This window comes from Hevea brasiliensis, chromosome 8, assembly GCF_030052815.1.
Source record: "Hevea brasiliensis isolate MT/VB/25A 57/8 chromosome 8, ASM3005281v1, whole genome shotgun sequence".
NCBI lineage: Eukaryota > Viridiplantae > Streptophyta > Magnoliopsida > Malpighiales > Euphorbiaceae > Hevea > Hevea brasiliensis.
In genome coordinates this window covers 15,804,760-15,821,544 of record NC_079500.1, presented here as the reverse complement: position 1 = coordinate 15,821,544, position 16,785 = coordinate 15,804,760, and the positions used below count along the sequence as shown (strand labels likewise).

The 16,785-nt window shown below is 26.2% G+C and overlaps 2 protein-coding genes and 1 pseudogene across 2 annotated transcripts; 1 reads left to right on the top strand and 2 right to left on the bottom strand.

Moving 5' to 3' along the window:
• The first annotated feature begins 4,785 nt into the window (after nt 1-4,785).
• LOC110645376 (protein SOB FIVE-LIKE 5) lies at nt 4,786-6,367 on the top strand. Its single transcript, XM_021798514.2, has 4 exons — nt 4,786-5,594; nt 5,707-5,802; nt 5,893-5,972; nt 6,073-6,367. The coding sequence occupies exons 1-4, from the start codon at nt 5,172-5,174 to the stop codon at nt 6,080-6,082; spliced, it is 609 nt and encodes a 202-aa protein (XP_021654206.1). The 5' UTR covers nt 4,786-5,171; the 3' UTR covers nt 6,083-6,367.
• A 7,821-nt stretch (nt 6,368-14,188) lies between these two features.
• LOC110645377 (uncharacterized) lies at nt 14,189-15,131 on the bottom strand. Its single transcript, XM_021798515.2, has 3 exons — nt 14,795-15,131; nt 14,516-14,562; nt 14,189-14,431 (listed from the first exon to the last, which is right to left on the bottom strand). The coding sequence occupies exons 1-3, from the start codon at nt 14,997-14,999 to the stop codon at nt 14,297-14,299; spliced, it is 387 nt and encodes a 128-aa protein (XP_021654207.1). The 5' UTR covers nt 15,000-15,131; the 3' UTR covers nt 14,189-14,296.
• Nucleotides 15,132-15,167: 36 nt separating this feature from the next.
• Nucleotides 15,168-16,785, bottom strand: part of LOC110645384 (magnesium transporter MRS2-3-like) — a 38,106-nt pseudogene continuing 36,488 nt past the window's right edge.

Sequence of the window (16,785 nt, the reverse complement as noted above, 5' to 3'; positions counted from 1 at the left end):
AAATTTTTTTATTATTTTTTATATGTTAACTCCGTCTATTCCAATTAATATACTGCACCATTAATTGATTATTTTTTTAAAAAAAATTTAATTAATTCAATTTTAAAAACATTAATTAATTGTCAATAATTTGGTCCCTACTCTTTAAACTTTTCAAAAGACCAATGGATGATAGTCTGCGCTTTTTAGCTAAATGTGCCCCGTTTGTTTGACTGAAAATATTTTGTTAAAAATATTTTTTTTTATATCTTTTAGCATTGAAATCAAATATTTTTAAAGAAAGTGATTTTTTTTAACAATATGAAAAGTAATTATACGTTAATAATTGATAAATTTACATCCATTTGAAATAGATTTTAGGCATTTATCCTAAAATCTATCATTATTGATAACTTTGAACGAATAAATCTTTAAATCTATTTTTATTGATATATTTGAGTTTTTATAGTGTTTTCTTTCCTCTAATAAAATTATTTTGCATGTTTGATATTAGGATATTTTGTTTTATTAAAAGAATAATATTTCATTCAATAGATGATCTCAATTTTGAGGTTATTTTATGAATCTCATAAAAAGACTATAAAGTCAAAGTGAGAGTGTATCATATCATTAGTTAATCTATATGCTCTGTCAACACTATCAAATCTTCTAAATTCTTTATTTATATTCTTTTTTTATATGAGTGGTTATTTTGATTTATATAAAAATATAATATATTGATTTATACTTTTTTTTTATCCCATTTCTAATTAATGAAATATTTTTCATTCTTATATATATATATATATATATGAGATTCACATAAATTTTGAGCAACTAAATGTTAATGAATTAAAGATTATAAAAGTTGGTGAGATTAGAATTTTGGAGCTCACATATTTTTAAATAAATTTATCATTAAACTAAAATATTCGTTAAAAATTACTTTAATACTAATTTAACATGAAATAAATAAAGTTATTGTTTTGCTTAAAAAGAAAAAAAGGTGGGTATTCCCGTAATTCCGAAAATTGCGCTAAGAGAATGAAGAAGCTAGTGGCATTGAAGGTTCCACGATTACGATTTGAAACAAGATGAACGATCTCCATCATATCTAGTAGACTAGTATGAATTATAAGCTAATCGTTTTGGTTGATTCGTACATTTCAAAGGGAAAACAAAACACATATCGCCATCCAAATTTAATGCCATCATGTGGTGTGATTGACCACAATCATTTTCGATTGGGAAAGCTCATCCATGATTGATCCACCACAGCTTTTTTTTTTTTTTATAAATAAAAATAAAAATAAATTTGTGTTTGAATGCAGAAATTTAAAATATAAGATTTGAATTTAATAAAAGTATATGCTTTATTCAATTGATTATAATCATGAATATATATTATGTTCATATAAAAGGAGAGTATCTTATTTGAATGTAAATTTGAAATGATTTATAAAATGGTATTATTTTAAATTTACCCTAAAAAAATTTTAATAAGAAAAATAATGTTATTCAAAATTTACAATTTATCGATAATTTATATTAAAAATTAATTTAAATCTCTAATTTCAAATATGAGTATTCAAAAATAGCATAAGAGGATTTTAATAAATGAAGATACTATTACAAATTGTATAAAAAAATTTAAAATAAATTATTTATAAAAAAATAATAGTAATTATTTTTGTTTGAAAAATTCAATTGTAATAACAGACCATTTGAATTAGTCATTTGACGAAAAGTATGCCCACCTTGGTAGCCATTTGTGTCTTGTATTATTGCACTCATATCTAAATAATAAAGCACAACATCCAATAACTCTATGGTATGAAAAGATAATAGATCCATAAAAGAGGAAATAATATATCTTCACAATAGAGACAATAAATCCTCTTAGAGAAAGAGACAATATCCTCATAAAGAAAAAAAATAATAAAAACTCAAAATTTATCAATAAAAACTAATTTGAGTACAAATACTATTTCGTTTCAAAAGGATATAGCTATGAAGATTATTATAAAAAATATAATATAAAATATTGAAAAATAAAAAAAAAATGTAATAAAGGAAAATTATAAGAGTAACTACTAGTAAAAATATCCACCAATAATCATTCAAAAAATTTACAAAAGTCGAAAGAAGAAGAAAAAGGAGAAGAAACTTTTCTATGGAGAATTGACCCATCACAAGTTAGCTAGGTAGAATTAAGATCTTGGTTCTATTCGGTAATATTAGTTGTTTTAGTAACTATTAGCTATTTTAATAATTGTCAACTGTTTTAATAACCGTCAACTGTTTTTATTAACTATTAGCTGTTAGTAGTTAGCTGTTTATATAACTATTAAAATAAAACTATTCAGTAAAAATAACTATTAGATTAATTATAAAATATAAAAATAATGATAAAATCTTATTAACCCTAATCAAAACACGCTCTAAACCTCTAAAATTTATGAGGGATAACTTTTCATGAATCATTCCATCAATCTCTTAATTTATGAGGGATAGTTTTTCATAAACCATTTCATCAACCTCTTAACACTAGTATAAACACTATGTCACCGAACATTATAAATAAGAAAAGTAATATTTTAACTCTGATCAAAATATTAAATGTTGTATTAAAAACTATTGCTGAATAGGACCATTATATTTAAATTTTTACGGACACTTCTTTTTCTATGTGGTTTTAATTTATTATAATTTGATGAGTAACTTTAATTTTTTTAATATTTTTATTAAAATTTTAAATAAATTAAATCTCATCAAGAAGCACCTTAATTATTTAGCAAAACATTATAACCAAAATTATTCATTTATAATTTCTCTTAATATACAAGTGAGAAACACATATTTTAAAATTTAACTATCAATTTAATCTCATATTTTTCTTTTTAATTTTAGCCCTTATTTTTAGTTTTAATGATTTCATATCTATATTCATTAACATTTCAATTTTAAATAGCCCTTGAAATCTTATCTTATGATCAAAAATTTTTTATGGGATTGAGATTAAAAAAAAAAAAAAAAAAAAAAGAAAGAGCACATGCAAACACAAGTAGTGAAAATTAAAGAAGAGAAAATAGGGAAATCAAGAAGTTAGCTTGGAAGTAGTACCAAAGATCACGAGTGACAATTATAAATGAAGAAAAGGGGTTTTAGTTTTACAGAGAATTATAAGTTGAAGTGCGTGTGCACGTGCATACATGTGTGTGAATATTTGGAAGCTCGCATACGTACACATATATGCACACGTGCCCACTTGAATGTGTGATTTAATTTTTTTAAATAAATATATATAGAGATAGACTATATATTAGTATTGAAAACATGAAAAGGGAAAGGTAAAAATCTAGTCTTATGTTTGTGTTTTAGATTTATATAATGAATCGGATCTAATTTTTAAATTAGATATTCTTACTAACGTAATTTTCAGGTGAATTATTTAATGTGTTAACTATAGCACTATACGAATCAATATATATAATGCTCAGTATCCATCGTTTATAAATATTATATAATATAAAATTTTAAATTATAATAATTACATGATTATTTACAAGAAAATTAAAAAAATTTAACTATTTATAATATTACTGTGATAATTTTAAATAATTAATTGTTAACTTTTGAAAAAAAATTCTTGACATAGAATATTTACTAAAACATGATAAGAAATTCAAAAGTTGACTTCTGGTTGCTTAATTATTAGACAATACTGTTTGAAAATGCTAAAGGAAGAAATTTCGGCTATTAATTTATCATCGAGTGTTCAGCGTATTTAATTTGATTTATAAATTATTTAAATTTATTTATAAATAAAAAATTATAAGTTACTTTATTTATAATTTATTTATTTATTTTAAAATTATGTTTTGATTAAATAAAATATTATATCATATCAAAAATATTTTAAAATATTAATATTATTCTCATTAACTACTCAATGATATATTATTTTTAATTATTTTAATAAATTAAATTATTTTTTAGTACATTTTAATTAAATATTTAAATTATTTAAAAATTAACTTTAAATATTTTTATCAAATAATTAATTACTTATGTTTAAATTAACTTATAAATTAAGAAAATATATTTTAAATTAGAAATTAAAAATAAGTAGTCAAGCTAAATACTTTCTAAATATTGTGTCCATTTATTATGTAAGTTAATTGATTAAGAGTAGTCCACAATCTCGATATCTTGAGACTCATCTCGAATTTGATAATGAAACCTTTCTTATAGAGTTGAATTAAATTAAATATGTTAATTACTAACTTTAAGCCTTGAGCCTAAGATGATCTGATGACCGTTATAGTCAAAGAGTTTTACTTTTTGCAATTTAAAAAAGAAAATAGACTATTAATTCAATAACTTAGTAAATATATCTTTGTAATGGGAGCTTTAGAGGCTAATGAATTTGGGGATAAGCAACCTCAATTTCCTATCTATAATTGACCAAACACAACACATGGCAACGTCGACAAAGGTACAATTTCTCTCAAGAAATGTCTGAAATTCATTGATATACATTAGAAAGCAATGACATTATTTGCATATAATCATCCTTACAAAAGGACCACATAGAATATAACCAACCACGTAAACAGATACTGCCCAACATCATATTAATAAAAAGCAAACAAATCCCACATTATGAAGCATTAAAATTAAAACCCAAAAAAGAAAAATGAAAATGGAAAAATCCAAACAAAGAAAAAAGCAATAAGTGAGAGGCAGAGAGAGTGAGTGTGAGAGAGATTATATTACTGTACAAGGGATAGGTGTCCATGTACTGTGGAAGGGAAAATGGACTTGAACCTTATTTTGTTAAGAGGGTACACAGTGCCTCGCTGTCTAGCATGTGAACGGGTTGTGGCTTTCACCGCTCTCTCTCTCTCTCTCTCCATCTACATGTACCCACTGAATAGCCCAAACCCAACTGGCATTTTTTATACATTCGCACAGAGAAACTGAATGAGGAGAGTCAGGACAAATTTAGTCTCGGATTCGAACCTGATTCTCTTGGTTTTTTCCCACAATCTTCTCCACACTATCCTACCTTTGCTTAATTAGCTTCTCTTATATGTTTTCACTCTCCTCCTTCATAAAAAGAAGCCAACTTCATTTCTTGTTTCTTTGAGAGAGTGAAAGAAAGATAGCTATAGCTAGCTACGAGGAAGATGAACGCGTCTGCCTCAGAATGCACTAGTGGTTGTGAGTCTGGTTGGACTCTTTACTTGGAACAATCTTTTCTGTCTCCAACTACTGCTGCTACTGCACATAGAGGTTCCAAGCTAGTTGATGTTAGAAAGAGTTCTGGCTTTTGGAATAAAAAGGAGCATGGTAATAAAGCAGAAAGTGATGAAGATCAAGAACATGATGAGGAGGATTTGTCTATGGTCTCTGATGCATCTTCTGGGCCTCCTCATCATTTTCATGAAGATGAAAGTAATTACTTTAATTACGGTAATAATGGTTGCTTCTATCCTGCATTTAAGGATACTACATTGATGAATAATAATGGTGGGAAAAGGAAAAAGGAGCAAGAACTCCCCTCTTTTCTTGATGATACTGCTAGCTCTCCTGCCTTCAACTTCTCCAAGGTTTTTTCTCTATAAAAATTCTGCGCTTCACATTTTTATCTCTTTAATTTGTTCATTACATTGTCCATTAATTGTTGATGGAATTAACCTTGTTTTTTACTGTAAATGCCAGAATAGCGATTTTGCTTTCATGGATAAAAATCAAGCTTCAATGGAAACCACATTGGATTATTCACAAGCGGCTGGTTTTTCAGCTACACATTTTGAGGTACACTTCTTAACAATTTTAAGATTATTATTTGTTAGTTCTGATTGTAAAATCTAAACAGAAATTAAAAATAGTTCATAATTTTTGCAGGGGAGATCTGCATACCAAGACCACTTTGCTAACTATATACAGCCTTCTTCTCTATCTGGAAACCAACTTCAACATAACCAGTTAAGTATTGTTTCATTTTATTAATTATTTAATTAATATTTCTTCATCTCTCTTCTTCTGGAAAACATACAAGCTGAGTGAAAGATTCAATATTCTCAGGTGGTTCTAATGCGAAGGGGATGCTGAGATAGACCTGACTGGCATCAAGTTTCTGCCATTGCAGATTGTTGCTAGTGAAGGTTCTGTAAAACGAAAATGGTGCTGGAGAAGAGGCAAGGCTGTTAATTAAAGTTTTTTTTTTTTTTTTGAAAAAAAAGATCTCATAAAGATCTTGTTCTTTCTTTTTTTTTTTTTTCGTTTCTAGTTTTTCTTTTTTTTCCTGTCAATGCTGTGGGAAGCAGCCTGAAAGAGAAAAAACTGGAAATAAATTTCTTCTTCTCAAAATTTTATTTAATTTTCTCTTGTTAATGAACAGTGGGTACAAATGGGCTGGCAGCCTGGCAGCCTCTGTGCAGGTTTTGCTCAATCTTTATGTTGATGGAGCCCCATGCTCTCTCTCTCTCTCTCTCTCTCTCTCTCTCTCTCTCTCTCTTATATATCACTTACAAATTGCCATCTCATAGAATTAATAAAGTCAATTGGTACAAAAAGATAAAACAAATAAATAAATAAATTATAAGACTCAAACAAGCAGTCCTCACTCTAAGCATATATATATAGAGGTACATTTTTGTTTTCTGCTTTGGATATTTATGGTAAACCTTTGTGAAAGGTTCAGAAACTTTGCTTTATAGGACATGGATGCTTTTATGATATGAAAAGAAACACTGTGGTCCCTTCTATGTTTTCCAAATTCCAACTCTTCTACTACTATTTATTTTGACATTTATTAATTTTTATATAAATAATTAATTATGATTTCTTTTTCCTTTGGCCATATCTTTCTCAGTCTCAGCTGTGTTCCAACTCAAATCCTGTATCATGCTTGCCATATATATAATCAATTATGCCAATAACAAAATCGCCAATTCCAATATACCCATTTCATGATCTCCCATGCCCTGCTTCCTCCTCAATACATGGAAAATCATGTGTAATAAATTCTCAAACTTTCCAACTACCCCAAATGAAAATTTCAAGAATTGAGGCTAAATTGCCAATTGCACCCAAGGAAGAATATCAAGAAAATCAAGATTTTAACCAAAACCCAGTATTTTAGGGAGAAAAATATGCCCATCATTGACTACTGAATCATGGATTCCATATTGTAATTCAAAGAATTATTTATATATTTATGCAATTGGTTCTAGTACTTTTATACAAAATAGGACAAAAAAGTACTACACAAACCTAACTTTGGTGGCTATCCTACAAGGAAAATTGCACCATCCAAACAAAAGATCAAGTAAGGTCTGATTAGGTGAGAATTTTTCCAAATCTATAAAGAAAAATCCACCTGTTGCTAATGACTTGGTTTGAGGACTAATGTAGTGAAGCCCTTCACCACCAATAATGATCACAGTGCTACTGAGGCTTAAACTCAAAATTTTGGCTTAACATAGACATGAAAATGAGACAGGATGATGGGAAGTGTAGTATAGATGATGGGTGGTAGTCAGTATGAGTTCAGAGATGAGGAAAGGTAAAGACAAACACAATGTTGGAATATTTCATATGCATCTCCATGACCCTTTTTTGAAGTCCAGGAGATCCTGCCTGAGATCTTCCTGACCCAAAAGAACATGCCTCAATTTTTTTATTTTGTGTGCTCTTTATCTCATTTGGAAGGATCTCATTTTAAAACAATTTCTCCAAAACATTGCTTTTATATTTTTCTATGTCAAAAACAATAAATAAAATTGCTCTCTCCAAGCCTGTCTGCTTTGCAGCTGTCATTGGACTTGGTGACATGCACAATTATATGTCCTTTCCTTTGATATTTCTTTATTGGATAATTACAATTTAATCCCTACTATTTGTTAAATCTACGATTTAATCACTCTGTTTAATTTTTTTTTCAATTAACTATTAAGCAAAAATGATCAAAACACTATTAACTCTATATATTTTTTAATTGAAATAATTTGAACTTTAAGATTATGTATTATGCTCTCTGAATTTAAACTTTATAAATAAAACACTCCTTTGATTTAAATTATTTTATTTTTATCACAAAATTTCAAGAATTAAATTATTTAAGTTAAAAAATATATAAAATTAAGGGCATTTTGATATTGTTATTTTTATGTAGCTTAAATTTTAGATATGTCTTCATAGATTTAAATTGTGACTTGATTTAAAAATTTTACGTTGAGACAATATAAAATGAGGTCTGTATAAATATTGTAATACTTTACCATTTTATGATAGAATTGTGAAATATTTAGAAAATATATTAGGATTAAGGTTTGAGAGTCTTGAATAATTATATCTTACTCTTTTCGTCAAAGTGAAATTTTTTTTTATTTTAATTTTATGTTATTTTTTTTATATTTTATGATTGTGTAATTATAAAGTTTTAAATTTATGTGCTGCTATAATAAATAATTTTATTATAATTATCAATAAATTGAATGAAGCATTAAATTATAAGTTTTATAAATTTTATATATTAAATTGTTTAATTTTAAAAATATAAAAATTAAATTATAAATTTTTTCAAATTTTAAAACTAAATTGTATTTTATCTTTCTTTATTATGTGTACTATTCTGAAGCAGTTCCCAGTGACATTATATAAAATATTATTTTTGGAGTGTATCAATAAGTTTATTAATAATAATATATATAAGGAAGAAGAAATCACTAGAGAATTTAGGATGTCAGATTTCTGACCTAAACCCACATGTTCCTCTTTTCATATTTCAGAAATGATTCAATGCGTACGATCTGAGTTTTAAATTATCACACGTGCACGAATCTCCACCAACACATTAAGTGAATATAATTTCATATTCGTACGTAAGAAAAAAAAAAAAAAAAAAATATATATATATATATATATATATATATTCTGAGTTATCAGTAACTAGAGCCTTCCATGTCCTCAGAAAATTACAAAAGTAAAGAAGATGGAAATAAAAAAAATAGGGTAATAATGAGTGTTTGGTGTAAATATTTTAATATTTTTATTATTTAAATGAGATTAAATATTTAATTTTTATAGATAAAAAATATTTATTAAAAATATTTTATTTTTTAATGAGTTAATTTATTGTGAATAAAATTAATTTTGATCTATTAAGTTAAGATACCCATAAAATATATAAAAAAAATTAGGGTCTTTTTTTGATTACCTAAGTATAAATAAGTAGAATTTTTTAAAAAAATATAAAAAATAATTTTATTTAATTTACATTATCAATTAAATTTTTTTAAAAAAATATATTATTTTATTTTTCTTATATAAGGAAAGTAATTTGCCAATTTAAACTATATTATGAGTATTATTATTTTTTTAGTTTAAAAGTAAATTATTTTTTAGAAAGTTAATTTGTTTACCAAACCATTTGTATCATATTTCTCGTGAAGTAATTTTTTTGGAAATGTATTTTTTGAGGAGTAATTTTTCAGGAAGTATAATATTTTAAACCAAACAAGTCCTTAGATTGTGGTTTGAGAGAAATGAATGAAAATAGATAAGGAAGGAAGTAATTAAGCATGGGAAAAACAATGAATGCCAAGCCAACCACCTCCAAAACAAGAAGTGGAATACTCTGCCTGTAACGTACAGCGGAGAAGGGATTGGCTTTGTCTCAATACACATTAGCAAAGTTCCATTCCGGTTTCCACTGTCGTTTTTTGTACCTGCAACTGCCAGTGTTTCCATTTCTCATGACATTACTCTCCTTGTCTTCTCTTATCATTTCTGCCATGCATAGAGCTGCCTAGTTGAGTGTTTACACCATATTTGAATTTTAGTTTGAGTTCAATAGATTTGAGTATTAAATTTCATTAAGTTTATAAAAAAAAAGGTCATGTGATGAGTGATTGAAAATCTAAATTCATACTCGTTATCTATAATTTAGATTTATTATTTAATGTGGCATAAATTTTAGATATATCACCGTGAACTCAAATTATAACTCAATCTGAAAGTTTTTATATTTATAATTTAATTGAAATAAAAAGTGAGATATATTATAGTAGTGAAGAGCATAAACTGATAGACTTAGGTTCATTAGGGAGTGTGCGAGCAACACCCTCCACGAAATGGACTAATATAATTATTGTATTTTCTGCCATTTACAGTAAAATTGTAACATATTCGAGAAACATACTAGGTTAAGATTTATGAGTTTTGAGTAATTGTATTTTACTTTTTTTCTATCACAATGAATTTTTTTTCTCATTCCATCAATAAAAATAGACTTTATGATCGAATAACACAAATTCTTATTATTTTTCTTTTTTATATTGTGTATTTGCATGTACATTTTAGATTTAGGTCCTTATTTTAATAAGATTTATATATATTTTTTATATTATATATTTGCATGTACTTTTTAGATTTACGTCCTTATTTTAACAAGATATATATATATTTTTTTATATTATATATTTGCATGTACATTTTAGTTTTACGTAACAAGATTCATATTCATTCTCTATAATTTAAGAGTGATGATCATGTTAGATAGTTACGTTGAGCTACTTAACAGAAATAATGGTGCTAGTGATAAAGAATTCATCAAAAGCAATTATAAAAGGACTAGAAGATGCAATATGAAGCCCCTTGTAATCCAACAATAATCACAAACAACTTTATTTTTAGCAAGCTTTTCAGTAGTTTGATTTAGCTTTCAATGTATTTAATTTTTCTAATCATTATACTTTACATTTTCATCAGTAAATAAACATTTTTAATTCGATTCAGTTAATCTCTCAATTTACCTTTATTAATTACATAGAGATTTGTAGTATTAGAATCTAAATTAAATTAGAATTAGGAAATTAGATCAAATAGAAAATTTAGTAGAATTTAAATTATGAAATTTATAATTAAAATTCTAAAAAAAACTAGATTTTAGTGACATATAATAAATAGTTGATTGGTTATTATATTATATTATAGAGAGCTCACAAAGTGGAAAGATTTATTAAATTCTGTGAGTTTTGTTTGAATGACTTATAAGAGTGAGAAAAATAATTAGTGATTATAATTATTTTTCCTTTTATAGTAAATTTGTTTGGTAGATTAGATTTATGCCGAACTATAAATTTTATATTCTTTATTTTGTGAGAGTGTATTTTTCACAATATATAAGCTGTTCACTTATGGAAAAAAAAATTCTTTATTATTTATTTTTCATTTTCTAAGAAAACTAAGTTTTCATCTTTAATAAAAAAATAAAAAAATAAGAAAAAAATTATGAAAAATGCATTTATCTGTCCATAATAGAAGTTGTTTTTACAATTCAAAATTAAAAAAAAAATATAAATACCTTTCATAACTAAAAACAGTATTATAAAATATATTTAAAAATTTATTTTACTTTTAAAATTATTTTAATGTGCTATTTCTTTATTTATAATTATATGATTAATTTTTAGAAACATGATATCTTGAGGTGAATAACGCTTCAGTCCATAAGAGCTAAAGGAAGACTCCAGACTGAACATATTTAAAATATTATATTTTCTTTTCAGTTTAATGAAATTATAATATAAAGATTAAATTATTAATTTTTAAAAATTGAGAGATATATATTAATTTTAATATAATAAAAAATAATTTATTTTAAAGAGTATTTTGATTATTTATTAAAAAATTAACAAAAAATTTAGTGAATTATTTTTAAATGATAACAATAATTATTGCCATATCTTTTTTTTTATATATTATTAGTTGTAATTGTTTATGTTACTCTTGTATATTAATATTATAGATAAAAAAATTAATGTTATTATAAAATTTTTACTATTAATTCTAACATTTGTTATAATCAATGGACCTTTAGTTTGATGAAGTTAAAATATTAAAATTAAAGCATTAAATCAAGAAAGTGTATGTTAATTTTAACAAAATCCAAAAATTTGAAAAATAATTTACCCATTAACCAAAAAACAAAAATAGAGCCTGATTTTCCCTATGGTATTTCTCTTCTCAAGGCTTAGAGATGAAATAATTTTTCAAAGACGTGTGAAGAAATTGGAATATATAGGAATCCTAGGACTCATAGTACCTTTTCTTAATTATTATTTTATCATAGCTTTTCAGATAATCACTTTGATGAGTTAGGATAGTTTAAAGATTTTATATTCTCATTTTACGATAGTTTAAAGATTTTATATCCTCATTTTATTTTTATTCTTATACAATTTATAAAATTTTAATTATATTATCTTTTTTTTTTAATTTTTCCAAACCTTTCTTTATCCCTTCTATTCAGTAAAGGGTATTTTTACAATTTTTATATTTATTTTATGATATATAATTTTTATAATATATTAAAAATATTAAATTAACTCTTTAATTTAAGCTTGTTTATTTTATAAAAAATAATTTATGTATGAAATATATTTTTATATTTAATTATAATATTAAAATTAATAATATATATTTATATTATGCATGAATTGAATTAAATAATATTTTGTTCTGGTGTAAGGAAAAAAGGGCTCTTGGATCTGCGCTGCTTTTTTGTTGGGCCTGTGGTGTAGTACAAGCCTAAAAACCTTTTCCCACTAAGCATGGACTGATAAATGGACCAAAACGAGCCCATTTTTGCTCTTCCCCACCATTTTTTTTCTTTTTGAGTTAAAAAAAATAATAATTAAAATTATTGCCTAAATGAAAGTTTAATATATCCAACGAATGATATTGCAGCTTTTGAATTTGAATCAGATATATAAAGAAAAATCCAAAACAAATGATGCTCATTAGAAATTTTTAATGAAGATTATATATTTTTGTTTTAATTAAACCAAAGACGGATAAACGATTTCATATTATTGTATTATTCTTCATGCACCTATGTACATTTCAATGAATCTTTTTGCAGCTAATGATAAAAAGAAAAATAATAATAAACATTAGCCTATTTAGAGTGAGCGTTATTTAGTTTGAATCAAATAAATTAAATTGAATCATCTTAATTCAGTAATTGGATTTGGTTTGATTTTGTATTTTAAGAATTTTGATTATTTCAGTTTAGTTCGATTTTGAAGAGAAAAAATTAGTTGAACAGAACCGAATTACTTTATTTATTTTTAAATTGATTTATTTTTAGAGGAAATTTATGAATTATATATAATTTTTTATATATAAATTATTTAATTTCATTGATTAATTGTTATTAGGTTCAAACCAAGGTCAAAATCATATTAAATAATTTGAAAATTAAGTCTAAATTAAAAAAACTCATTAAAACTAAATAAGCGATCTATTTGAATCGAATCAAACCAAAATAAAGTGGTTCAATTTGATTTGATTTCTAAAATATAATAATTATATTAATTCAGTTTCGATAATTTGATTTTGTTCGGTTTGATTTCTAAAATATAATAATTCGATTAATTCAGTTTTGATTATTTGATTCAATTCGGTTTGAAGCGAATGCTCAGCCCTAAATCTATTACTATTAAGTCATCTCTAAAATCATAAAGTTTCGTATTTGAATATCAGTCGAAATAATATATATATATATATATTTCACACTTTCATGCCTAAACTTTTATAATTTTACTCTAATTAAAACTCAAATTCAAGACTCAAAGATTTTAAAGACAGCTTCAATTAAAATTCATTGGTTAGATTAATTACTCTTTAGTCTCATAACAATAACTTATTTTATTCATACGGACAAATGCTTGTTTCGCTAGATTATCTGTTCATGATGCAGTTAGTCCATGCATTTCATCAGCATCCAATTAGTTAAAAATTTTAGATTTTTATATTACAGTCCTGTTTTGGCATTGAATTTCAGAACTTGAAAATGTTTTTTTAAATAAAAGTATCATTTTAGATGCTGTTGAGAAAAACTGTTTGAAAAAAACTGTTTTATTATTTTAGTATTCTTATGATTAAACTGATCAAATTTAATTTTTAATTATATTTTAACACTCTCTAACTAATATATTTAAAAAAATGATTTTCTCAACAGCAGTGCCAAACAAGCCCTACAAATGCCATTAAAACAAATTTCTGTAGAAAACATATATCGAATTTAATTTTGTTATAAAAGTTAGTTTAAAGAGAGAAAATTTGCCTAAGTATTATGTGCCATACAAACATTTTATTTCAAACTAACGTGGAACATAAAAAACACAACAACTTTATAGTGCATTTAGTGCAGTTTTTATTTAATAGAATGAGGGAAGCGGCTTAAAAAAGACCAAAATTCCAAAAGCTTTTGTACAAAAGATTTATACATATATATTTGTTATTTGTTACGCTTTAGCCAACCAAGAATACCCTTCTCTGATTCAGTTAGGTCTTGCTCTTTCTTTGCTCTTAAAGATCCTTCTACAAAGTCAAAGTAATCCTTGTAGTTGCGCTTGTAATAGCTATCCAATCTCTTTGACAAACAAAACATATATTCAATGGGACATATCAAGCAAATGAAATACAAGAAATTTAGCAGCAATCACTAAACTTTTACCTCCTTGTCATTTTTGGCCTTGTTTTCTTCTGATTTCTTTAAATATTCTGGCAAGTTTAAAGAAAACTTCAATCATCCAACACTTGAAAGAAGGTCTGATAAGTTTGAACTCTTATAGAACCCAAAAAAGACACATGGTGAAAGCAAGAAAAAATAAATAGCAGAAGCATAATATTGATTCATTTTCAAGATTATGAGGTTATGAATTCAAACTCCAATGTGACCAGTAGAGAAAAGATAAAATGAAGAACAAAGAATATATATAGTAGACGCACATACTGTTAAGAAGCTCAGTTTTAGAGTCAGTGGTGACAGGATAAGCAGCAACCAAAGTAGATGAGAGGATTCCTCTTCTTGAAAAGGCAGGAGATGTTGCAGAGGATCTTTTAGCTTCTTTTCTTTGAACTGCATGAACATTTGATGAAGCAAATTTGTTCACTGTAACAGCAAGTGCCATCAATACACTTTGGGATATTGAACTCATTTGTAACCATTACACACACACACCCTCTTCTTTCCCTCCCTTTCTTTCTCTCTCTCAAACCACAGCCACTGGTTTTTCTTCTGAGCTTATAGATGATGAGATTTCCATGGGCTCATCTTCTTTTCACTTCAGTCCAAGCATTCTTTTTACTCTATCGAAAATGGTCTGTCACATCTGCAAGAAAACAGCATGTGGATAGCTTTATGGGCTTATAAAACCAAGCCCGGTCCATGCCATTCACTAATCGATTTTTTTTTATAGTGAAATTAAAAAAGTGAGACTCAAATTTGACACCTATCAACTGAATAATATTACTGCACCAAGGCAGGCTGTGCCATTCACTAGTTGATTTAAACATCATTTTATAAGCTTAATATATAGTTTTGCTCATAAACTTCGTGAATTACAAAAAAAAAAAGAAATTGAAGGTGATTATTTCTCATACGTACTGAGAAGTAAATATGTGTGGATCGGATAATCTCTCTTGCAGCAAAAGTTAGCTACTAGGACCTAAGAAATTATTCCATACACCCTGTACACATATACATTTGTTCTAAATATATGAGTTTTATTTTTTTAAAATTAAAAAAATTAAATTTTTATACCTGAATACTATTTTTCAATATTTTCAGTGTATACATTAATTTTCAATTGGACCTGAGGGAGAGTATAGAGACTTAAATTAGTCTATATATACCTTGTACCAGCCAATAGCCATCACAGACAATGCTATAACCCCTGCAGTGGTGCTGCCAGTAGTCTAAAGCCATTTTGGCATCCGTTCCTGCACATCGATTTTGAACAAATGGATTCTTACATTCATCCCAAGAATACCAGTCACAACAACAAACACTGTCAACGCAAATGTTGCGGTTGTCAACATCACCCCATTTGCAGCAGCTGGTTCTGTTTCTCATCCAACATTATATTTATGTAGTCCTCTGTGTCATCCACATATTCCCTCAGCTTCCAAAAACAACATCAATAATCACCATTAGCACATAATCACGTTATTAGAGAATCCTAAAGTAAAATTGATTTAGAATTAAAGAAAAACAAACTCCAGATGGAAACCTTTTAGGGTAAGTTTTTTTTTTCTTTTTTGGGTACAATTGGCTCTAATAGTATTCGAAATTGAGACCCCAATTCTGGAGATGACTCTAGTAACATTAAAATGAAGCCTGTTGGTAATCCTAAGGGTAGTTTAGCCCTATAGTTCCCAGTCCCACATGCCTTTCTTTTATATAAAAATATATATTATATATAGGTTTGATGCTCAAGGACGTACTGTGGATAGTTTGTTTAGTGTGCCATCAGTTTGCACAAAGTATGTTAGTAGTATGTATCTTTTAGTATGCCATCAGTTTGAAGTTTGTTTAGAGCATATCATTTAGTATGTATCTTGTACATGTTTTATTAATAAAAAGACAATTTCACTTTTCCGTTTACATAATATATTTATGTGTAATAGAAAAGGTCCATTGATATTTTGTTAGAAATTCTATTCTTAAGTTGTTAAGAATACGAGTTACAGTATTTCTAGTACAAAGTATCATAAATTGATTCACAATCGAGGATACTTCACACAGGATATGACTTTTCCAGAAAGATTGTATTCATGTTTGTTCCCAATGTATTTATGTGAGATGTAAATAAGATGGAATGGTGAGTCTCATGCCATATAACAAACATAATAGGCACTTATGCATGATAAGTAGGCCGAACCAGTGACACTTGTGACAATCACGTGGAGTTTACTCTTGTCAATGCATTGTCATAAATTATA